The sequence below is a fragment of the Alternaria triticimaculans genome (genome assembly GCF_023758025.1).
Source record: "Alternaria triticimaculans strain BMP 0046 chromosome Unknown scaffold_37, whole genome shotgun sequence".
Lineage (NCBI taxonomy): Eukaryota > Fungi > Ascomycota > Dothideomycetes > Pleosporales > Pleosporaceae > Alternaria > Alternaria triticimaculans.
In genome coordinates this window covers 53,872-71,385 of record NW_026055994.1, presented here as the reverse complement: position 1 = coordinate 71,385, position 17,514 = coordinate 53,872, and the positions used below count along the sequence as shown (strand labels likewise).

Genomic DNA, 17,514 nt, shown 5'->3' with positions numbered 1-17,514 from the left:
GAGAGGGAATAGTTCGATTTGTGCATACCAGAGGCTGAATACCCATCTAGACGGCGGCACGTGGTAGAAACAAGCAGCCACGTTTTGTTAGTGTATATAGTGTAAATACACGCTTTTCGCGCACATGGCGGCGGACCCTGAGGGGACCATAGCATGATAGATTTGTACAGGTGCATGACAGCCAAGTCGGAGCGCTAGGCTCATGCGTTCATGCTGTCGGGCTGGCCGTCGGCTGGCTAAACGGTCGCGGGCCTGCAACGGGCAATTGTCCTGATTGTAGGGCAGAGCCAGCGGCGCGGGCGAAGCGGTCTGAGGAAGGTGCCTTGGGCAGCGCCTTGCCGCAAGCAGCCAAGTTGAACCCCTCGTCCGCGCAGCGACTGGATACCAACCCCACCATATCCTCACGGAGGCCGCGACGAGGCACAGGACGACCGCTTTTCTGCTGAAGCCAGTCTGTCCATCGCTTTCCTATTGCTGGCGACTTCCCGGTGAAGACTCTGCGCCTGCCTCGACTGTCCCACCACCCGCCCCGTGCCAGAGCCGCCGCCCCGCTTTGTGTCGAAGCAGCTCCTGTCAGTCATCACATTGGCCGCGCGCCTAGCCTTATATCATATCGTGCGCTTGCCGCCCGCACTTCTTCTCCACAGTCCACATTGTCCGACTTCTGCGCCTTCGATCGTTACCTTCTTCAATTTCTCTCCTGAAGATAGACAGAGCCTTACCCCGCCGCAGCTGCCACCATGGGCGACCTCGCCAACCGCAAAGTGTTCAAGGTAACGTTATATCCGCCATTCAGGGCCGAGCACGCGTACTGACAGCTTGCAGGTGTTCAACCAGGAGTTCATCGTCGACGAGCGCTACAATGTAACCAAGGAGCTGGGACAGGGTGCCTACGGCATTGTCTGGTACGACTCGAGCCACGGCGCGCCGCATAACAAGTGCTGATTCTGCCCCCAGTGCGGCTACCAACAACCAGACGGGCGAGGGCGTGGCCATCAAGAAGGTCACCAACGTCTTCAGCAAGAAGATCCTTGCCAAGCGTGCCCTGCGCGAGATCAAGCTGCTCCAGCACTTTAGAGGTAAGTTGACATGCCACCTGCCGGCTGCGACACTACTAACACCTGCCAGGCCACCGTAACGTAAGACACACATGCTCCCGAGTGCCCCGATCGACCCCATGCTAAACCCGTCGCACAGATAACATGTCTCTACGACATGGACATTCCCCGCCCAGACAACTTCAACGAGTGCTACCTATACGAGGGTATGAATTACATCCCATGTCTGATAAGACGGTACTGATAGGCGTGTAGAGCTCATGGAGTGCGACCTGGCAGCCATTATCCGGTCCGGCCAGCCGCTCACCGATGCCCACTTCCAGTCCTTCATCTACCAGATCCTATGCGGTCTCAAGTACATTCACTCGGCCAATGTCCTCCATCGCGATCTCAAGCCCGGTAACCTGCTCGTCAACGCCGACTGCGAGCTCAAGATTTGCGACTTTGGTCTTGCAAGGGGTTTCTCCATGGACCCTGAGGAGAACGCAGGATACATGACCGAATATGTCGCTACCCGATGGTACAGAGCCCCTGAGATCATGTTGAGCTTCCAGAGCTATACAAAGGCTAGTAAGTAGTCACTCCCTCGTGATGGCGTTTGTCGTTGGCGTACAGAGTCAGTGTCTGTGCCCATCGACGATACCGCTTAGACATTTCACATGCCGAGCTCAAGCTGACTCTGCGTAGTCGATGTGTGGTCAGTGGGCTGCATCCTTGCTGAGCTGCTTGGCGGTAAGCCCTTCTTCAAGGGCCGCGACTACGTCGATCAATTGAACCAGATCCTGCACTACCTTGGAACACCAAACGAGGAGACACTCTCCCGCATCGGCTCTCCCCGTGCGCAAGATTACGTTCGCAATCTACCCTACATGCAGAAGATCTCGTTCCAGTCCCTGTTCAGGAACGCCAACCCAGACGCACTTGACCTGCTCGACCGCATGCTCGCCTTTGATCCCTCAAGCCGTATTTCAGTCGAGGAGGCCCTGGAACACAGGTACCTACAAATTTGGCACGATGCGTCCGACGAGCCTTCATGCCCAACAACATTCGACTTCCAGTTCGAGGTAGTCGAGGAGATCCCGGAGATGAAGAAGATGATCCTGGATGAGGTCAGTCGCTTCCGCCAGATGGTGCGCGTACAACCCGGTGCAGGCGCTGGGGGGAACCAGGCACCGCAAGTCCCGATACCCAACAACTACGACCGCGCTGGCTACGAAGACCCAAGGCCGCAAGAAGCGTTCAACCAAGGTGGATGGAACGGAAGCGATCTGGAGCGTGATCTTCAGGGTCTTGACGGCCGCATGCGATAAGTGGGGTTGGACGAATCTGTTGGTTGCAACATGTCTTCTCGTTAGTGTTTGAGCGTGAGCGTGGAGGGATTTGGGTAATATTTGAGCCCCATGTAATTTCTCTCAAAATCTTTTGAATGATAACTATGCGCGATTGACTTTGTGACGATGTGAATACACAAGCAACGATGGTATAGCATTGCTTAGGGGTTGCTGACATCCGCAATAATTATTACACGGTACAGATATCAGGAAGACCATTCAGACCCCTATCAGCTCTGGTATACTCGTCATTTATGATACATCGTCGCCACCAGATCGGTTCCCATATGCTATGTCTTCGTTGAGCTCACTGCTACACGAGTTGCCGGCAGGTCTACCTTGTTCCTGGGTGATTGGCAATTCACCCCTTCATAGAGATAGCATCCAGCACATCCCCCTCCAAGCACTCCAACAACCCAGGCGCCTCACCCCCATACCCCCACTTCTCACCCGCCCTCTCAGCCCTCGTACGCGAATTACTCGCGAACAAATACCGCGCCAGCTTGGGAAACCCAGGATAATTAGCCATGCCATCCAATTCCTCCAACCCGATCTGCACTGGTTCCGCATCCCCAATCACACCATGCTTGTGCAGAATGCTCCCGACCGCTTTCGCAACATCGATCTGAGAATGCTCTTGCGTGCTCGCAAAGTAGTATCCGTTTTCGTTGAAGAAATCGGCATTGGAGTCGTCGTCGTCGTCGTCGGAGGTGGAGGTTGACACTGCAGCTTCCACGACATGCAAATACAGACGCATGAGGTCGTTGATATGCACCCAACTCCTTGTATTGGCACCTTGGTTATAGTAAAACGGTTTCCCACTTTCAATCCCCTTCGCTGCGTGGACGAAGAAAGGGATAAGCGCACTGTGCGTTTTCACCAACCCCTTGCCTTTGCCGTAGATATCGGGCGGGCACATGATAGCTATCTTGATCCTATCCCCATGTTTTGCGACGGTGTCGTGTAAAATGGTTTCGGTGTTGCGGTGCAGCGCCGTTGGAGGCAAAGACCGGATTTCGGCCAAAGAAGTCTTGTCGGACCATATCTTTGGGTTTAGCAAACCCAGGTACGATGGGGAGGCCCAGTCTGACACTATCCCTGTGCCGGAGAGGTGGAGTAGGTAGCCTGGGGTAGGCCGCTGGAGGAGACCAGAGATGATGGCGTTTAGACTGGGTTCGTGGTCCGAGTCCCCGTTATGCACGACGATGTCGGCGGAGGCGGCGGCGGAGGTGATCAGGGAGGTGCTGGAGTAGTCGCCGGTTAGGATGGTGATGTTGGGGTAGGTGGATTGGAAGGTCTCAGGGGTCCGGCGGAGGAGCACGGTGATGGTGTATTCGGGGTGGGTGGTGTAGAGGGTGTGGAGGACGGAGCCGCCGATGTAGCCTGTGCCTCCTGTGCTGGGGGCGGGTTAGTCGTGCGCATGTTGAAGAAGGGTGGGGTGGGGTGGGTGTGGATGTGTACAGGAAGATCTTTGGTGCCATGATGGGTCTTTGCTTGATTGATGGTATGGGTCTGGGTTGGAGATTGATGGTGAGATGTACTCTGTTGTTTTTAGGATCTCGAGGATCACTTTAAAGGTATATATAAGTCGGCTACTCCAATTTGATTGGTAATACAATTCCACTGACACAGTAACTCAGCTTTGCGAAATCGTAGCTACAATCGTCATGTAACCAAATTCTTTCGTCCGTGATCTAGAGGTTTTGTTTTTTCGACTCTTTTGTCCGGAGTGCAGAAACTCGGGACAACATTCAGGCCGTGTGGCTAGTGCTAGGGATGGTGTACACGCTATTTACATGCGACCGGCTAAGGACTCTGTCAATGCGAAAGTTCGTCCGTAGATGCTCAGCGTAGGTTTGTTTCATCCATGGTACCTTTGTTTGAATATTTGGATGCTGAGATGTGGGAGTTTTCTGATGATTGCAGATGAGCAGGTTGTGGGTCGTACGTCGCGGGAACGTAGGTGGTCCAGATGACACTCCATTACGATAGACGCAGACCTGGAAACTGAGCAATGGTGCAAGTTGTGACCGTTCGGTAGACTCTTCCTTTCATCTGTTCGTGGGCTACCTGCATGGTGTTCTCTACATCGCGGCGATGCTGCAACCCGCTGAACTGGCCCGTGCACCAGGCCAGGGTCTCTAGCGCGATAATTATTTCTCGGTCTTAGAACTTTTGGCAAGCCGCTGCGCTTCAAGTCGAACTTTTCGCGCCATTGCACAGCACCCCCAAACGCACTACACACCATGTCGCCCGCCGCGATCGAGTCGGGAAACAAGAGGAAGAGGTCTCACAAGAGCAAAAAGAGCGCCGAGCCAGCCATCGCACCAGCGCATGATGGCGTAGACGCTATCAAGGCGCGCAAGAAGGCGCGCAAGGACAAGGCACCTGTCGTCGAAGAGCCTGTGGTGGAGGATGTTTCTGAGGAGGAACATAGTGATGAGGAAGAAGAAGCGGCAGCAGAGGATGTCGTCGCAGAAGTCAGTGCTGCAGACGACGACAGCGACAAGGAAGACGATGAAGGCGACAATGACGAGCTTGCCGAACTACCCTCTGGAACGGGCAGCAATGCCGTTGATCTCCCCTCAGGCACCTCGATGCCCTCAGCGAACCCGACGCGATTCGACGAGCTCAACCTGAGCGAACGAACGATGACCTCTATCAAGAACATGGGCTTCGAGAACATGACAGAGATCCAACAGAAGGCTATACCACCTCTGCTATCAGGAAGGGATGTGCTTGGAGCGGCAAAGACTGGCAGTGGAAAAACACTGGCTTTCCTCATCCCCGCCATCGAGATGCTCTCACAGCTGCGGTTCAAGCCGCGCAACGGAACTGGAGTTATTGTCGTATCGCCGACCAGAGAATTGGCGTTGCAGATCTTCGGTGTAGCGCGCGAGCTCATGGAGCCACATAGCCAGACGTTTGGTATCTGCATCGGTGGTGCCAACCGAAATGCAGAAGCCGAGAAGATCAGGAAGGGCTTGAACCTGATCATCGCTACTCCCGGGCGCCTCCTCGACCATCTACACAACACGCAGGGCTTCGTCTTCAAGAACTTGAGGTCGCTCATCATCGACGAGGCAGACAGAATTCTCGAAGTCGGTTTCGAAGACGAGATGAGGTCCATCATCAAGATCCTGCCTACGGAGCGTCAGACGATGCTTTTCTCCGCAACACAGACCACCAAGGTTGAGGATCTCGCAAGGATATCGCTCAAGGCCGGCCCCCTCTATATCAACGTCGATCACCGTGCCGAGCATAGCACGGTCCAGGGATTGGAGCAGGGTTACGTTCTGTGCGATTCAGACACCAGATTCAGGCTTCTGTTTTCATTCCTCAAGAAACACCAGAAGAAGAAGGTCATTGTCTTCTTGTCATCGTGCGCATCTGTCGACTTCTACAGCGAACTGCTCAACTACATCGATCTGCCTGTGCTTGGACTGCACGGCAAACTCAAACAACAGGCGCGAACGAACCGCTTCTTCGAGTTTGTGAATGCACAGAGCGGCACACTCATCTGCACCGACGTTGCTGCGCGAGGACTAGATATTCCTGAGGTGGATTGGGTTATTCAGTTCGACCCACCTGATGACCCACGAGGTAAGCTTGAACGCACGCAATGCATGAGCATATACTGACTTGTCTACAGACTACATCCACAGAGTCGGTCGAACAGCCCGAGGTGCAAATGGCAAGGGCAGGAGTTTGATGTTCCTCTTGCCATCGGAAGTAGGATTCCTCAAGCTGCTCAAAGAAAATCGCGTGCCGCTGGTTGAGTTTGAGTTGCCTTCCAACAAGATTCTCAACATCCAGTCACAACTGGAGGCACTTATCAGCAAGAACTACTACCTCAATAAGAGCGCAAAGGATGGCTACCGGTCGTACCTCCAGTCGTACGCTTCACATAGCTTGCGGTCGGTGTTCGACGTGCACAAGTTGGATCTCGTCAAGGTGGCCAAATCGTTCGGTTTCTCGACACCACCGCGCATCGACATCAGTCTTGGGGCGAGTCTCAGTCGCGACAAGAAGGTGGAGGGAAGGAGAGCATATGGAAGCCAGCCTGCGCAGGGCCGACGACCGATGAGGGGAGGCAAGAGGTTCTGAGGTGGTAGTCGAGAGGCATTGATGGGAGTTTGGCGTACAAAATCACATACGGGCCATGATCTAGGGTTTTACAGCTGTGCATGATCTAATTGAGCACCCGTGGGGATGTCAGTAACTTGAGAAGCGAAATGTGTCAATTTGATGTGGAGCTTGAACTTCGAACAACTCTGTCCCTGACATGTATGACGTACTTGGTAGCTTAAATCTAACTGTAAGCAAAACGAATGTCTTGAAGACTGCCCGTCCAGCGCCACCAAACCGGTGAGAGCTAGCAAGATTTGGGCGGCAAGCAACCACTTCGGCCACAGAATCGCAACATTGCTGCGGCCGCGTCAACTTGCCAGTTCACCAAGTCTGCATCCTTCGGAATATTTATTCTCTAGCATGAGCCCACTTCTGGTATATTACTTGACGGAGTTGTGCCCGCAGCCAGCCCTACGAGTTTCCCAAAGCGCAGACGCCGCGGCCTGTATGGAGCCCTGGGGGATGCGCTGGCAAAGTCGCTCGCTGCTGGCGGGCCAATGACGTCGCGTAAATAGGAGCAGTGGGAGAGCGGATGCGGCCGCCCACGGGGGTTGCGGCACCATCACCCCTGGTAACGACACGGGTGCTAGAAGCTAGCTAGCTATGTAGTTAGCAGCGAGACGGCCGTCCATGACGGATGTTTGACAGTCTGGCGGTGAGCATTTCACGACGAAGTTGGTTGTGAAGCCCAAGAAAAAACATGGAAAATGGAAAACAAGAGCCTGACTTGGATTGTGGCATGGAGGCGCGGGAAGACGGGAGGGGTAAGAATAGAATAGGCGACGTGGTTGCTTTTGGTGCGACCAGCCATCTTTGTTACAGGCTTTGGTGGAGGGACGGTAGAGGCTGGCATTCGTCGCGCACTTTGCAGTGGGATGCATGGCCAACGGCGTCCACGAGGGACACCAGGCACGCTGTATGGTCTTGACGCGGCCGAGTGGCTGGGGACAGACAAGTCATGATGTATCGCCCGTAGCCCATCGTTGGTTGATACGACGCGACCTGTCGCAGGTGGTTCTATACACTCTGTGCCCTTTACATCATCTTTCACAACTTTATACCCATCGTACTATTGCACTAGGATAATTGTAATAATTGTAATAATCCTTCGCCCACCCACGCCATCCTCGATCTGCAAGGTCAACAAGCCTCACCTCCAGCCCGTGTTAGCGCCGACAAGGATTGCTGTTCTCCAGCCGTGACCCAGCCTTTCTCTCCACCACAGCTGGAGCTGGCGACCACAACAGGACCGCCTCTCCACCAGCGAAGAGCGCGACGGAGCTGCAGAGCCATTGCTACCTGCGATAGACGGGAGCTGTTGTGCTGCCTGGTCTGGTGAGTCCCGTGACATCTCACATTGCTGAGTAGGTGTCTGACGCTGGCTAGCCTGAACATCGGCGGCCATTGTCGCAGAGCGTCGCACGCCGCAGAGCTGTGCTGCACGCATTCGACCGCCAACTGGACCTCTCACGTCCCCGTTCACGTCCGTTCACGACCCCCGTCCCGTTCACGCCCGCTATCACGGCTCCTCTCGCACACGCGCCCTCGCTGTTCGCGCACCAGCAACATCCAGGTTGCGCAAACGTAAACAGCCACGGTGCGGCCCTGCACCCACACCATCGCCAACATCATTTCCCTCCCATAACGTCCTCGAGGAAAACGGCGCCGGACATGTCTTCCGTCACCCACCCCGCCTTCTAGAATCTTTCAGATTCTACGATGGTTTTAGATACAGAACGACCTCCTCTTCCGGCACCTACTGAACCCTCGACTCTCGATTCCGCAGACGAATCAACCTACCACATAGACGAAATCAACACCGACGTCTCCAACCGCACCGACAGAACCTCGTACTCCGTCCCCGACGACGGCACCCCCATCACCATCAACACCACCTCGCCCACCAAGCCCCGCGGCCAAGCGAGGCTCTCCCGCAAGTTCCCCTCGCAGACGTCGCTGCTCATTGAGTACTTCGAGTCCGGCAAGGACGAAGGCCAGGCCGGCTCGCGAGGCAGCGTGCGCGTCCGCGTCACCCCCTCGTCTCGCAAGAGCAGGCACTCGACCGCGAGCGACAACGTCCAGATCACCCAGACGTCCGCCAAGCGCAACTCCCACGCGCCCTCCTACTCCAAGCGCCTCTCGCTCGCGACGAGCAAGTCGTACTCCGAGCTCTACGACTCGCGCACCGTCGCCTACTCCGACCTCTCCAACATCTCCTCCCTGCCGCCCGTCGACATCGAGCTGCTGCCCAACCACAGCGACCTGTCTACCGACGGCGGCCGCTTCCTCCCCATGCCCTCGGACATATCGTCCATGCCCGCAGACAGCATGACTGGCCAAACAGAGATCCTCCCGCCCGCGCGGCGCCGGACCCGCAGCATGGAACGCGACGCTGTCACCGAGTCCATGGTATCAGAGGCCATCCAGGACACCCTCAAGGCACCCCGCCACCACCGCAGCAGAAGTCTCAGCAAAGACCGCATCACACAGCGCGTCATGGAGAAACTGGCGCAGCAGGCCGCAGAGGGCGGTGCTGCCCGATCAAAACACAGCTCTTCAAAGTCAAGAGACACGTCCAGACGGCGGGAAGACGAGCTTGCCTCGCCCCGCAAGTCGCACCGCAGACGGAGCAAGGACGTCGAGCAAGCGAGTGGCACGGAGTCCAGCTACCTCTCCTCAAACGCCGACCGTCGTTCGCACGTCTCTGGGACCTCCTCCATCAACAACCCCAAACTACTGGCCACAGTGGAGGACGCCATCAAGCGCCTCATCCTCCCCGAGCTGAATGCGCTGAAAGAAGAGAACCGCACCTCCAGGAACATGGACAAGTTCGACCGCGCGAACCGTGACAGCATAGCCACCTTCGAAACCGTCGAATCAGCCGGCTCTCGCGACCCATCCAGACGCCGTGTGTCCAAATCCTCGAGCGCACCCAAACTCCACAGCAACAAGCCCAAAGTTGTCCTCAACCGGGATGGCGACGATCCAGGGACGACACTGGCTGGCGGATCAAGTCGCAAGAGCGAGCGACGATCCAGCCGGGGCTCCATTTCAAGCTACGCTGATTCGACTACCCGTGAGGAGAAGGCGAAGTCCCATCGGAGACAGAGCAGTAGCAAAGACAGCACCATGTCTCAACGAGATGCTGCTCTAGTTGGACTCGCTGGAGCTGGCCTTACCACTGCCGCTCTCAAGCATCATACTTCACGGGAAGAGAAGGAGGAGGAACGCAAACAGCGCAAGCATCGTTCCTCCCGCAGCAGTCGATCCGCAAGCGTATCCGAAAGTGTGCACGAGGAGCCTCGTGTCAAGGAACGCGTCCCTCCCCTACCCTTCAACCACAGCGAGCTCATCGGAGGATCCGAGCTCACTCGCGACTCAATCCTATCCGCAGAGACCGAGACCAAGGAGAGACCGCAGTCGAGGTCATCCGTCAGCACTGGCATAACAGGCACGGGTGCTGAGACGCCTCTTCAACAAGTCCCTCGCGGATACATCTCGCCATCACCACGCACACCAACCCGCACACCTAATGCTCTGCAACAAACGCTCGGCACGTCCCATAGCAACAAATCTACCAACGAGGTCCGCACATCAACGCCGAAGAGTGACCGCAGCTGGACCTCACGCTCGAAAGAAGCCACCGACGCCAGCTTAAATGCAGCAGCTGCTGCCAAAGCCCGCGCAATCGAGCGATCCGGGCCCCAAGCTTCAGAATACGAGATCGAAAGCGACACGCAATCAAGACGTGGTGACACTGTCAGCCCAATACAGAGCGAGGCTAGCTATCGGGGAGATGCGCAAACCACGGGCTCACCACGAAGAATGCACTCTATCCGTAGTGGACCTTCGGTGTCTTCTCTCGGCCATCAATTCGAGCGAAGGGAGTCCAACCTCTCCATTGCATCACTCTCATCGACGACTAGCACCAAGGCGGCGGCACGCACCCGTAAGCGACCTCAGGGCGTTACTCTCGAAAGCAAGAGGTCTATCCTCAATGAGGATGCAACCACCAAGGACACCAAGCAATTCTTCGATCGCAACCACGAGAAGAATGACATGTACCGACGTGAACTTGAGGATAGCTCTGTGAACTACAACCGTATGACCATGTACACCGACGATAGCACAGGAGTGGAATACCTCGACCACGAGCAGAAGGTCGGTGATCTTCAGGACATTCGCAAGGTCGGCACAATTCCTGAATACGTCCACACACCACTGGCCGTGGAGTCTGCTGTCGCCTCCCTACATGACGAGCAGTCCACCCTCAGCGTTCGATCCTCTATGGCCACAAGCCCGCTCAAGAAGAGCACGCTGTCGCAGGTTCACACGAACCCAGCTTACGTCCAAACCGACGAAGTACCTGCCGGCCAGAGGTGGGCCGCCATTCGCGACAAGGCCGAAGCTCTGCAACAGGAACGACGTGCCGAGGAGCCTCCAAAGCAAAACATTGCTCGTGAGAACTCTCCTAGGCAAAGCATCGCGCAATCCGAGGCACAGTCTGAGGATGCCATGTCGATGGATGAACCGATACAGATGCATCACAGCGCCTACCCAGTTGGTGACAACGATATGATGCCTGAGATTGGCTACGGCATGGATGATGACTCGGATGTAACTACCAACCCATCGATCATCCAAGGGCCAATCGGAGGAGGCGACGGCTACCACGATCGTACCGACGAGCTGCTCAGCCGACAAGAAGAGCGAGAGCGTACTCCCACCTCTTTCAGCAAGGGTGCCCTCGGACTCGGAGCTGGAGCTGCTGCCATGGCCGCTGCTGCTGCTTACGAAAGAGAAGAGCAGCAGAGTCCGGCTTCGTTCGATCAACGACACCAGGCCACCGTAGAAGATGAATATGATCATCCCTATCCAGGTGAGCAACAATACGAGCAGTCAGGCTATGCGCAGAGTAACCGCACTCCTTTGTCAGGCCAAACCGGCTGGAAAGACGAGGGTTACCAGTCGGCTAACCAACGTGAAGCGTACACGCCACAAAACCGCAATCACTCAAAGATCTTTGATGATGACGGCTACGGTGATGAGTACAATGGCGCGGACCTTGGCAGCCCTGACATGTTTGCTGCTCGTGCCAAACATGACCGACATGTTAGTGGCAACTCACATGGCATGACTTCTCCTCTCTACGACGCAGCTACCGGCAAAGGCATGGACCGCATCGAATCGAAGGACATCGTGGCTCTCATGGATCACCTCACTGTTCGCGACGCCCAGCGCAATGCTCGCGACACCGAAATTCTCGTCACCCTTGTGCGAAGCGCCGCGGAGATGCGCAACCAGTTGGATGACCTGAGGCAGTTCATCAAGACCCAAGACACGATGATCATGAACACCACCGACAAGCGAGTCAACCTTGCGGAGCAACGCATTCTTGGCGGTCCCCGTCCTCAGCCTCAGACACCGCCTCGTATCAACCGTACCTCCTCAGACGATGATATCGAGACCAAGAAGAAGAACGTCTTTAGGCGCGCACTCAAGGGCCTCAGCTCTGGCAAGGGAGATGGCGATATCAAGCACATCGAGCAAATGCTCGTTCAGTTGCTTGGTGAGGTCGAGGGCCTGAAGCAAGTCAACCAGCTTTCGTTGGACCAGCAGGCGAGGACGAATAGTCTCAACTCGTATGAAGAACTCCGAGCAAGCGGTGATGCGGGTTACGAGCCAGAGGGCCGTGCCAACACTGCCTCTTCGCCAGACCAATCTGGCTACTTCTCCAACCCTTCGTCTTCCCGCCGCATCCAAGATCTTCACTCTGGATACGATGTTGTACCAACGAACCGTATTAGCACAGTACGGGAAGAGAGCGACGAGGAGTACGAGGAGCGTACCCGTACACCGGGCTACGAGAATACCGAGCGCATGACAACGCCAACCCAGGAAGCTTTCCCCGAAAAGCGTGCTTCGCTAGGAACTCCTCCACAAGCTTCAAGGGCAGCGCGGAACTCACAGAGCGATGACACTACCCCGAAGCGCAAGCACAAGTCTAACTCGTCGTCCATCTTTGGTATTCCCAAGATCTCGCGATGGTCAAAGACCACTACCTCCACCAACCCAGAGAGCCTGCCACGCAACAGCGGGTCTGGAGAGAGGCGACCCCACTCCATGCACTCCAGGTCTTCTTCCCAGGATGACTACTATGATGACGAAGAACCATATGAGCAGCATGCCGATGACAGACTTCGTTCCAACACATCCCTAGCAAGGGAAGAGCAGCGTTCGATCCGTTCTGCACGCTCTCCGTCGCCTCTTATCCCAGAGGACATCCAATACGAGATGGAAGACCCCAAGTACCAGGCGCATCGCAACTCGCTGAACCTGCAGCATCCCCAGCCGCGACCTGGGCCAACCGGTCGTCACCAGAACAATTTGGAGACGCAAGCGCAAATCTACAATCCTGTTCGCTCGAGCATAGGATCACCTGACTACGACCAATGGGGTAGCATGCCATCGCTGGCACGCAACCGTCTTTCAGGCATGTCGGCTCAACAGGGTGCTGGCAACCTGTCGCCAATCTCATCAGATGGCTACAGCCAACACTCTGCTTCTGAGCAGCAGGCCGGCCCCCCTCGGCCTCCCAAGATCGCGGATGACGGCCCGCTCGTCCCACCACCACAGCTGCTTGCTGGCTACGGCCAGACAAGGCAGATGTACAGCTCTCCGAATGAGTTCGGTAGCCAGGGTGCTTTGACACCGCTTGCACCCATTGCAGAGGTGCGTTACTCACTCGAGACTGACCGGGGCCATCGCGTAAGTTGAGCTCGCGCCTCAGAAAGACTGAGGACAATGCTAACATACGCAAAAAAGATGACGCCCACTCCCTCGCCTCGCCCGAGCAGCCAGTACCTCCGCTCCGAGGCTAGTATGAACAGCCCGCAGCGCAAGATCACGGGCCCCAGGCCCATGGGTAGCAGGAGCCCACAGCCTCAGAGCCCGCTACAGCATTCGGACACTGTTGTTCGCAGGAAGCCGATTCAGGGTGAGTTTTTGACTACTTGAGAGAAAGTTGAAGATTTTTTACTAACGAAACATGGACAGACGATGAAGAGTCTCTCGAGAGCTACCGCAGCAGTCTCGACTCGGAGATTTTCTAGGCGAACAATCTTCTCAAGCCTGGCATCGTACACGGCAGCAGAACAAGACAGACTGCTGTTGCTAGCTGGGTGGAGAGTAATGGGCAGAAGGGCGACGCTCGGTTTCTTTCCCATCACCACCAACAACAACGGCCGAGGAGTGTCAAGAGTTTGCAACGACATAGGTCTCCGCTTAGGCATGTGACGTTTGCTGAAGAGTAGGAGGAAAGAGCAGAGCAGAGCAGCAGTAGTAATAATGGGGGGGATGTGCACAAAAACGTTTCCTTGGTTGTATGGGCTTCATTCGCTTCCGCGCATATATCACTTTTGCGAGCATGGCGTTTTTTTTTCTACATAGCGGTCTCTTCTTTCGCCAACCAACAACGCGGTTTCTGGCTATATCATGAAGTTTTGAAGGGAGTCTTGAGTGGCGAATCGATTCATTCATGAGGGACGAACTTCATGGCTTTATGAGAGATGAGAGATGATGAGGCGTAGTTAGGTGTGCATAGCTGTGCGCAAATGCATTATTGTTTTGCTGGGCCACGATGTTCTTTCTCGAAACTGTTCAATCTTATCGAAGCGATGTAGTCAACCATGTTGGCGCGTGCGTGTTGTGTTGTAACACGATCTTTGTCGTCATACGCTGCGGATCTGGTACCTGGATGTCCACCACCACCACCCCACCAGTATGCGACCAACAACGGCAGACCTTTCCATCAATCAAAACTGGGTGGGTGGTGGAGGGGCGGTGGTGGAAGTCTCTCTTCATGGGAGCGCGCTCGACCCGTGATGATTAGATTGCAACAATGACTTTGCGTGGTACTTTGCGTGCTTAGATATGCGACGATTCTATTGAAAGCCGGCCCATGACATTCTTTCCGTGTTGGCGCGTGCGTTCTGTGTTGCAACACATGCACGATCTTTGTCGTCATAAGGCTCGGATCTGGTACCTGGATGTCAACCTGCACCTACCTCCCACCCCACCAGCACAAGGCCCAACACAGCAAACTTTCCAACCAAACCCTTACCACTTGCAAGTTCCCGCTCATAAGTCTCTTCACTAATCGGCGAGACTTTTCCACATGTCGAAAGGATTCTCCATTCTCGGCCCGCTGTTATGAGGTCGTTGTGATGTCATCAGGGTCCACCACTCTTTCATCATCATCGATGCAGTTATGAAGGAAGCTAGCAGTTGTGATACAAAAGGTTTATAATGCCCCTCCTGTAGTTACCCCTCCATTACATATACACACACTTTCGACTTCTTTGATACCCAAATTCCACGTTTTCACCAATATACACTCTTCAAAACAACAAGCTACGCATACGATACATATTTGAGAAGATGTCTGCCGAATACAAGAACACCGACGTCAACGAGATCGCCAAGAAGGCTGAGCAGGACCTCAACAGCCAGAGCGCTGTTCATGGACACAATGCTGGGTTGAGCAGTACGTTTATCCTCTCCCTTTCCCATCCCACCACCCCCAACCTCCTTCCTCCTCCCTCCCCCATCCATCCATCCATCCATCCATCCATCCCAAACCCCTACTAACCCCCTCTCCAGCAACGGAATCCGGCGTCGACACCGCCAACGTCGAAGGCAAATTCCCCGGCGCCCAAGTAAAATACGGCTCCGCCGCCTCTGGCGCGGGCAACAACCGCGAGATCCCGCTCGACGAGGGTGGCAGCATCAAGGCCAACGGTCAGCCTACCAAGGCGGGTGACTTTGCGCATGGTGGTGTGGGTGCGCCTGAGGAGAGGGATCAGACGTATGTTCACACGCATGGTGGGGATGATGAGATTAGGGGGAATGTTAGGAACTAGGATGGTGATGGGGGAGAGGGAGGCAAGAGCCTCCTGTTTATGAGATGAAATGAATGAAATAAGATCAAAATTTGCTGGTGTGTACGGATATGTGGTGTTGTGGTGTTGTAAGGCTTGGGCCTTTGTACTTTTCCTCTCGCTCTTTTTTTATGTTTGCGCTCTGGACGATGGTTTACTTGCTCCGCTCTGTCGCATGCTTTCTTCACGTTGGGCTCCCTTTGCTCTCTTCTCGATCTATCTATGTCTTCTTTGACAGCTGCTCCTTCGTTCACTGAAGTCTTACAGTATTCACCTCTCACCATTTATGGCACATGTCACGCACAATCATGCACATGGCAGTCACGACGAGTGCGAGAAGCATGATAACTAACTCTAACATCATGTAATAACTACACTGGGCGCGTCACGATGGGAAACTGTCTGCCGTGCATGCCTACAAGAAGCCGTTGTGCCTCCCTCCATCTTTCTTGCTCACGTAGGTAGCGCTTCGACATGCTCAATGCAGGACCGATGCACTAATAACAGTAGACTGTAACCTCAATCTCGATGCGACCCTGGCTTGGTGTAAACCATGTCACCGCAACAAACTTCAAGCCCATACTTTCCGCTGTGTATCTTGACAGTACAAAAACGCAGTTGGAAAGTATCAGATGGAACTTCCGCCTTGATCAGCGTACTGGTCTTGACATGCTACTAATCGCGCAGGTCGTAGGTCGAACAAGCTCTCGGATTTCGAGAATAGGCTTATCCATCGGTATTCCCTGTTGCCTTTGCGCGGATCTGCATCGTCATGCCCATGACCGTGATACCTATCCATCAGGGCGCAGTACTGTCGGCGGAATGCCTTTTGCGTCGCTTTGCGCAAGAATCGTACGATGAGGACGGCGAGGGACTCCAGACTCGGAAGGCAAGATGCAGTGTTGCGCGCCGGATTCTCGTTGGCTGTCGTCATCGAGGTTGTTGTGCTACAGCATGCGTGTCGATCGGAGATGTTTACAAGGAGTAGACGTCGCTATGATGTAGGCTATAATGTCTCGTATGCAGTCTCAAATATCGAGCAGAGAAGGACCATGAGAGGTTGGAAGTTTCCCAAGCCAAATTGCAAGACTATCTAGGTAGGTACGCTCGGCGCACCTGATGGAAGGGTAAGAGCGCTGGAGATGTCGTACTTGATCTCTCGGGCACATCACTTCACATGCTCTTCGAAGCATGCATAACCGCCGACATAGCAAAGAGCGGTGTAGACAACCCTGGCGTCTACATTTTCGTTTCAATATACAGAGGCATGATGTTGCTGCTGTACTACATGCGCTAGCCGATGTACCCACGATCAGCTCCGCGGCAGCAGCATCAGTGATCAAGAATACACTCGAGGTCAGCAGTATAAGAACACGTCCTCGCACGCAGATAATGGAAGCATCGCATTCATCATACGAGACAACTCCTGCATTACCACTTTTTACAAGACTTTCTATTTCAAGCTTCCATCACCTTACTTCCTACTATGTCTGGCAACAACAACAACAACAACAACAACTCCGGCAAGACCGGTGGCGGTGCCAAGAACACCCCCATGACCAAGGAGGACGCTGGTAGAGTCCAATCGACTCAAGTAAGCCTTCCCACCACGTCTCGTCGAACCACTCTTCTTCCGATGCTGACATATCCTTCTTCGCCTAGGCCAAGAGCGGGGCCGACATGTCCTCCGGCGGCTTTGCCGCTCGCGCCCAGGGTGCTGGCGACAAGAACGCCAACGCTGGCGGTCAGCAGAGCGGCGAGACCAAGAAGTGAGGGTCTGGTTGGGGTACATGCTAGGAGGAAGGGGCTTGGGATGTGATGGAGAGAACTTTCGTTAAGTGAGGGCTTATGGGATGCATTCAGGCCGTCTATATGTCTGGGTTCATGGCGAGTAGATAGTATAAAATGTGAATGCATGCATACAAGACTGGAAAATCCGTTGATTACTTTGCAGACTACAACAACAATGGAAGGTTAGTTGGTGAGTTGGTGAAGGGCCCTGACGTCTATATTGATGTTAGATCTTTGTGGAAGTATGTAGTCTATTGTGATGTA

The 17,514-nt window shown here is 54.7% G+C and overlaps 6 protein-coding genes across 6 annotated transcripts; 5 read left to right on the top strand and 1 right to left on the bottom strand.

The window, feature by feature from the left end:
- Window positions 1-740: 740 nt before the first annotated feature.
- Window positions 741-2,368, top strand: SPM1 (Subtilisin-like proteinase Spm1; the record flags this gene model as incomplete). The annotated part of the gene is made up of 7 exons (XM_049371257.1): window positions 741-773; window positions 826-905; window positions 958-1,079; window positions 1,129-1,139; window positions 1,198-1,264; window positions 1,314-1,628; window positions 1,746-2,368. 7 exons carry the CDS (start codon window positions 741-743, stop codon window positions 2,366-2,368), a joined length of 1,251 nt encoding a protein of 416 aa, XP_049217015.1.
- Window positions 2,369-2,750: 382 nt separating this feature from the next.
- Window positions 2,751-3,870, bottom strand: J4E78_010680 (uncharacterized protein; the record flags this gene model as incomplete). Its single annotated transcript, XM_049371256.1, has 2 exons — window positions 2,751-3,786; window positions 3,851-3,870. 2 exons carry the CDS (start codon window positions 3,868-3,870, stop codon window positions 2,751-2,753), a joined length of 1,056 nt encoding a protein of 351 aa, XP_049217014.1.
- A 765-nt stretch (window positions 3,871-4,635) lies between these two features.
- On the top strand, window positions 4,636-6,496 carry HAS1 (ATP-dependent RNA helicase; the record flags this gene model as incomplete). Its single annotated transcript, XM_049371255.1, has 2 exons — window positions 4,636-5,992; window positions 6,042-6,496. The coding sequence occupies 2 exons, from the start codon at window positions 4,636-4,638 to the stop codon at window positions 6,494-6,496; spliced, it is 1,812 nt and encodes a 603-aa protein (XP_049217013.1).
- Window positions 6,497-8,239: 1,743 nt separating this feature from the next.
- On the top strand, window positions 8,240-13,632 carry J4E78_010678 (uncharacterized protein; the record flags this gene model as incomplete). Its single annotated transcript, XM_049371254.1, has 3 exons — window positions 8,240-13,288; window positions 13,346-13,517; window positions 13,577-13,632. 3 exons carry the CDS (start codon window positions 8,240-8,242, stop codon window positions 13,630-13,632), a joined length of 5,277 nt encoding a protein of 1,758 aa, XP_049217012.1.
- A 1,327-nt stretch (window positions 13,633-14,959) lies between these two features.
- J4E78_010677 (uncharacterized protein) lies at window positions 14,960-15,441 on the top strand (the record flags this gene model as incomplete). Its single annotated transcript, XM_049371253.1, has 2 exons — window positions 14,960-15,065; window positions 15,182-15,441. 2 exons carry the CDS (start codon window positions 14,960-14,962, stop codon window positions 15,439-15,441), a joined length of 366 nt encoding a protein of 121 aa, XP_049217011.1.
- A 1,504-nt stretch (window positions 15,442-16,945) lies between these two features.
- On the top strand, window positions 16,946-17,232 carry J4E78_010676 (uncharacterized protein; the record flags this gene model as incomplete). The annotated part of the gene is made up of 2 exons (XM_049371252.1): window positions 16,946-17,053; window positions 17,122-17,232. 2 exons carry the CDS (start codon window positions 16,946-16,948, stop codon window positions 17,230-17,232), a joined length of 219 nt encoding a protein of 72 aa, XP_049217010.1.
- Between the last annotated feature and the right edge of the window lie 282 nt (window positions 17,233-17,514).